The sequence below is a fragment of the Meriones unguiculatus genome, chromosome 5, assembly GCF_030254825.1.
Source record: "Meriones unguiculatus strain TT.TT164.6M chromosome 5, Bangor_MerUng_6.1, whole genome shotgun sequence".
Lineage (NCBI taxonomy): Eukaryota > Metazoa > Chordata > Mammalia > Rodentia > Muridae > Meriones > Meriones unguiculatus.
Window position 1 is genome coordinate 48,041,187 of NC_083353.1, and position 6,407 is coordinate 48,047,593.

The following is a 6,407-nucleotide window of genomic DNA, read 5'->3' on the forward strand; positions in this document are numbered from 1 at the left end:
GAGAGACAATTGCAAAGTGCTCAGATAATGGAAATACCGAGGTTTTGTTTCTCTCTCTAGGCCTTGTCTCTGCTCTTAGCTCTCACAGTTTCACAAGCTGAGTTTTTGCATGGGGTTAGGAACAGATGAACAGAAACCTATCTCCCTTTTTGTTATAAAGAGAGCATCAAAGCTGCTAGGTAAGAAGGATGTTATCCCTTGTTCCATCATGGACACCACCATATCAAGGTTATGTCAGGAAAAGTTTCTCTTGTACAACAATTGGTTCCCTGTAGTAACAGCAGTCATCTGTGACAAAACTGTCAGGTCTGTGAGGAGGCTTCTCTGGGATCTCATTCCTTTGTTGTGCAATACTGCAACAGTCTCACTGCAAGGGTGAGATCTGAGGACAATAAAAAGAGTTTTAGCCATTCCTTAGGCCAAGTGTTTTTCACAGTTTTCTGCATCACATCCCCACAGCTCCTTTACTTCATGGTCTCTCTGGACACATCTCTTATACCTTCTTGTGATGGTTTGCCTCTTCTGAGGCTCTGGTGGCTTCTCCCCCACTGTTTCCTGAGCTTTCCAAGTAGAATTGTTAGAGAGTACTGCCCAGTGTAACTCCATGCTAAACACAACCTACTTTGATGAAGCAGGGCCAGTTCTACCTTCCAAACCCCTCTGTGCACTATGCACGGGGAGGCCGGGGGGGGGGCAGTGATGTGACACTGTACAGGTGAGCCATTTGAGGGTGAGGAACACGAGGACAGCTTTGTAAGTATGATGGAGGACAGGTTCTGCTCAGCCCAGACATAAACATGCTCTTTATACAGCCTCTCAGCTTCCGGGAATGGGCAGGTGTACCCAAGTTGTAGAGAAGGACAGAGACATCACTCCCTGCCTTTCTCCTCCCTGGCTGCAGTGCACCCACAGGGCCACAAGCACCCAGCATGCAGTGGCCTCTGCAGAGGGGGTTCCTGTCCCCTTTCCACTCTCTATTTCCCTCCAGGTCACAAGCTCAGGCCACTGCTGTGCTGAACACTGGTCACTTGTTTGAGGCCTCTTTGTGATGTCATGGATCTTAGGCTGTCCATGATTCAGGTAACTGAGGGATGACACAGTGTCTACAGTCCTGGCTTCCTGACTCCATGCAGAACAGGGGGCTTTAACCTTGTTGCCCTGAGCAGATGAAGCCTTCATAGTTGCTTTAACAGAGAATGTTCAAGAATCTTATGGATATTTCTTGCTCCAGGTGTATTTTGTTCTCCTGTTCTACCTTCTAAGCCTTTCCTTCCTTGTCCCCAATGTGGCCTCTTCACAGGGAACCTATTACACAAATCCAGGTCCTTTTTCTGTGTACAGAACACCAATTTTTTCTGCAGGAAACCTGATAGACCAGGCTATAAAAACTAATTTTAGGGCACAGTGCAATTGAATCCCAAGGACACACGTGGCTGTGGCAGCCTGAACTGTTGTGCAAAAGGCTTTTCTTACGTAATTTTTCTGATGGTAGGAAGTCGCTGTCATGTTCTCTGATCTCCTTTGCTGGGCTAGTAGGCATTCATGTGAGCACTACCATCTGGGAAGAGGGACAAGGTAACCCCTTTCAGCGGTTTTTCTACGAAGGGTTTTTAGTCACCGCAATGCTTTGTATACGAATGATGCATTAGCCCAGAATTTTCTATAGACCTTCACATAGGCACAGTTGAGGTAGCTGCAAAGCCTGGAGCTGGCAGGTGGCTCAAGGCTGTTGTTTGTCTCACTCCAGACAAGCTGGTGCTCACAGTTCATGACATGGTGTCACTCTCCTCAGCTTTTTCTGCAGAGAGAAATCAACTGTGAACTTTCTCCTCCACACTAACAAGGTTCTGCAGTGCCTTCAAAGCAATGATCTCCTGAAGCCATGATGCCATGAATATGGCTGAGGATTCCAGGCTCCTGAGATGTCCTGGCTACCCTAAGTGATCTACATTTTACAGGGCTGTATTTACTGAAATCACCCTAAAAATAGCACAACCTGCACCCAACTCTACAGATGTTGACAACCCTCTCCCTGGGTTGACAATGTCATGTCTTTGTAAAAATCACTTCCTCAACCTCTCCTTCTCCCTCTCCTTTTCCCTCTTCCTCTTTCTCTTCTCCCCTAGCTCTCATGTTTGTGTGTGTATGTATTTATGTGTGTGTTTGTATTCGCTTGAACAAAAAAACCTGCATCATAAAAATGATAGGAGAGAAATATGTATTAGGATTGTTTTGTTAGTATTTGCTAATGAATGCATATATTTTGAGGTTTTTAAACTTTTAAAACTTTGCCAGTGTGTACTTTATCCTCCATGAAAGGTGTGTCTATCAAACCCACGGCTACGATTATGGGTGCACACAGGTCACAAGCTGATGTTCAGGTTGAGTGCTAGTGTGTACTGCTACTCTTTGTCCTGAAGGCTTGATTACTGATTATTTTTCTGGGGTTATCATGGCACAGACTCAACCATATTGGCTGTGTGCCTTAAACTGTTATTCTATGTCACCTGAAGATGGAACTGAATTTCCCCCTCTTCTTCCTTTTCTTTCCTGGTCCTTCCTTCTCCATCACCCCTGACTTCTCTTCATTGAGACTGAGGTCAGGGAGGAGCAAGGGCATTATGAGGAACTCCACAGATTCACAGAAAGAAAAATCTGAAGAGCTTAATCATGACTCTCTGTGCCTGGGTGGCCACCAATCTTTTGAAGAACTAGCTTTTTGTGTTGCTATTATAGAGCTTTTAGGTGAGGAAGCCCAAATTATCAACTGTTATTATCACATATTTATTTTCAGCTCTGAATTTTTCATTCTTTTCAAGTGTTTATGAATTTTAACATCTTCCCTCTTCCCTCATTTTATAAATACTTCTTTGAATTTTAAGCTTATAATATAATGATGTAATATGTCCTTTCCCATTTCTCCCTCAAAACCCATCCAAATATCCTTCCCATGCTGTCCTCCAGCCTCATGGGCCATTTTTCCTCTAATTTTCATTACAAACATATATAGTCTCAGATGCATAACTGTGACCTGCTCAGTCTGTATAATGTGACATGTTTGCCTGTTTTCAGGGCTGATAATTTGGTTTTGGACTACCAGTTGGTGTACTCTTCCCTGGACTGTTGATCCTGCTCTTAGCATTCCTTAGTCTCCTGTAGTTCTTTGAGAAGGGCTGAGCAGTGGTTTTCCTGTACCTTGGCATGTCTAAGTGTTGTTGTCCTTGTTTAGCTCCTGTTCAGGCAGTCATGTGGGTAAGGTTATTGCTGTAGCTCCTTAACTCTACCGGGAGACACAATCTCACGGGGAATTCCCTAATCCCCTGCTTTCAATCTCTCCATGCCATCTTCAGAAGCAATGTTCTCTGAGCCTTGCTTGCCGGAGTTCTTTGGTAGATGGGTCCACCGAGACTGGGATCCACAACTCTCCATATTGATCAGTTGTGGTTTTCTGTACTGATCTCTGTCCCCTGAAAAAGAGAAGTTTTCTTGTTGAGAGGTGAGGGTTACACTCATCTGTGGATATAAGAACAAATACTTAGATCATTTAAAACATTTTTGCTTCTTGTCAGTATACTGTATTACAGTGCAATATGGTCAGAAAAATTATGAAGTTATTTCATCTCACACCCTTGATTTTCAGTTGATAATTCTTTACTGTGTATCTGGAAAACTTTTTACAATATTATATATTTTGTGTGTATTTAATCGTCATTAAAAGAAATGATGAGCTCTACATAAAATGCCCACTGAATTTCCTACATCCATGAAGTCTGGCAAAGTCCCCTACAACTTGAAGGTGATGGAGACCTAAGACTCTTGTGGAGCCCATCCCTCAACACTGGGTGGACACTTTTCATTTAATTGTGACCTTAGAATGAGATGGCCCTAAGTCTATTGTAATTGTAGTTTTGTTTACTACCCTGATTTTACCTGTCAAAAGAAGGAAAAAAAAGGAGAATGCTCACCCTGAACTCACACCATACTGGATCTCTTGGCTGGAGATTAAATTCATAGGTTGGAGGCAGAGTCACTTAGAAGAGTTCAGAGAAAGGCCAGAATTTCAAACTCTCTGGAAAGAAAACTTGGCTCCATCATTCTAGCCTTTTGGTCATCTTTGTCTTTTCTGTTTCATGCAGGGAAGAAGCTGATCAGTCATTAACAGAGCTGCATTCTGTCTCCCAGGCCACTGCATGAGAAAACCAGCAGGTGACCTGTACAGAGATCACTCTGTGCCAGAAACAGTTCCATGCTTGGTGTGTATGTAGCATCCTCACATCTAGGGGCTCCTTGACTGTGCATATGCTCCAGAGTTGCTGAATGGAGCTCATCTTCTGAGTGCTTATGGTCACACCTCGAAGAAATGGCAGAGAGTCAGTAGGATTCAATTCAGAGTCCAAATTGGTAATTATTTGTTCTGGAGGTTTATTAAGAACATTTGCCTGAGCAGTGGTGGTGCATGCTTTGAATCCCAGCACTCAGGAGGCAAAAGCAGGTGGATCTCCAAGTACTAGGACATCTTTGTTTACAGAGTGAGTTCCACGACAGCCAGGACTACATAGAGAAACCCTGACTTGAAAAACTGAGAGAGAGAGAGAGAGAGAGAGAGAGAGAGAGAGAGAGAGGGAATAGGAGGAGGAGGCAGAGGTAAGGGGGACAAAGGGGAGAGAGAAGAAGAGAAAGAGACAAAGAGAATGAATGAATAATGAATGAATGAAAAAGAAGGTGAATGAATACTTGGCCAGCAGTGAAGAGGGCAGTGAGAGAAATGACCCTGTGCACGTGTGTCTGACAATCAAGTGAGATGCCGCTATTACCCCTGAATAAACCAAACATGTGCGCCAGGAGTGGAAAATTTTTTATATCTTGTGGAAATGTTTAATGTACAAGAAAGTTTGTATTCTGAGAAGCCCCACAATGATCTGCACAGTTCAGTTTTGCTTGAGAAGCATCAGGACAGTGGGGACAGTGGGGATTGTGGGGATGGCCTCAAGGGGGTGTGAGCTGGAGCTGAGTTCCAATTAGACAAGTTATAATTGGGATGAATTGACATCTTGTTGCCAGCTCAGTGTTGGTGGGTAATGCTTCATTCCCTGTATTTGTAATGAAGAGTTTTCTCTTTTCTCCTCAGACTTTTGATACTTGCAAATGCACACACAATGAATAAAGCCAGCATACTCCACACTAACACAAACATTAAAATTACCTTGTTCTCTGAAATGAGTATTGGGATCTCAGCCAACAGCATCCTTTTTCTCTTCCACCTCTGCAGGCTCATTGGTGCACACAGGCCTAAGCCCATTGATCTCGCCATTGGTTTCTTGGCCCTGACCCAACTACTGATGCTGCTAACTATGGGACTCATAGCTGCAGACATGTTTCTGTCTCGGGGGAGGTGGGACCACACCACATGCAAATCCCTTTTCTATCTACAAAGGTTCTTGAGGGGCCTCTCCCTTTGTGCTGCCTGTCTGCTGAATGTCCTCTGGACCATCATCCTCAGCCCTAGAAGCTGCTGTTTAAACAAGTTTAAACATAAATCTCCCCATCACATCTCCTGCGCCCTTTTTCTTTGTGTTCTCTACATGTCTTTTAGCAGTTACCTCCTGGTATCAAATAGTGCCATCCCCAATTCGACCTCAGATAATTTTATGTTTGTTACTCAGTCTTGCTCACTTCTACTCCCGAGTCACTCTAGACAAAGCACATTTTCCACATTGTTTTTCTTCAGGGAAGCCTTTTTTATTAGTCTCATGGTCCTCTCCAGTGGGTACATGGTGGCTCTCTTGTACAGACACATGAAGCAGGCCTGGCATCTTCACAACACCAGCCTTTCTCCAAAGGCATCTCCAGAGCAAAGGGCCACCCGGACCATCCTGCTGCTCATGAGCTTCTTTGTGTTTCTCTGCATTTTGGAGACTGTTATCTTGCAAACAAGAATGAAGTTCAAAGATGGCTTACTATTCTACTTTATTCATATTCTTGTGTCCCATAGCTATGCCACAGTCAGTCCCCTTGTGTTTATTTGCACTGAAAAGCATATAATTAAATTTTTGAGGTCAGTGTGGGACAGGAAAGTAAATATGTGATTATTCAGGAATGGGTATCATCCCTTAGTACAATCCAATATGTTGTCATCAGAGCTATGGATCATGACATAGTAGGAGTGTTTCAAGGTTTAAACTGATATGTGAAAACATCCTTTTCCCATTACATCTGTTTACTCTGTTTGTGGATGGCAAGTGTGTAAAAGAAGATTAAACTGCATTCCCACTCAGATATCACATGAGGTTTATCTTTCTCAATGGGTTTTCCACAGAGATCTGTGAGATGTCTTTCATCTGACCTGCATTAGCACCTTACTTTTTATTATTTATTTATTTATTTAGGAATTTGAGGCATGGTTTCTC

The 6,407-nt window shown here is 43.3% G+C and overlaps 1 protein-coding gene across 1 annotated transcript; it reads left to right on the forward strand.

The window, feature by feature from the left end:
* The first annotated feature begins 5,156 nt into the window (after positions 1-5,156).
* Positions 5,157-6,086, forward strand: LOC132654034 (vomeronasal type-1 receptor 44-like). Its single transcript, XM_060383325.1, has one exon. The coding sequence runs from the start codon at positions 5,157-5,159 to the stop codon at positions 6,084-6,086; it is 930 nt and encodes a 309-aa protein (XP_060239308.1).
* Positions 6,087-6,407: the final 321 nt, after the last annotated feature.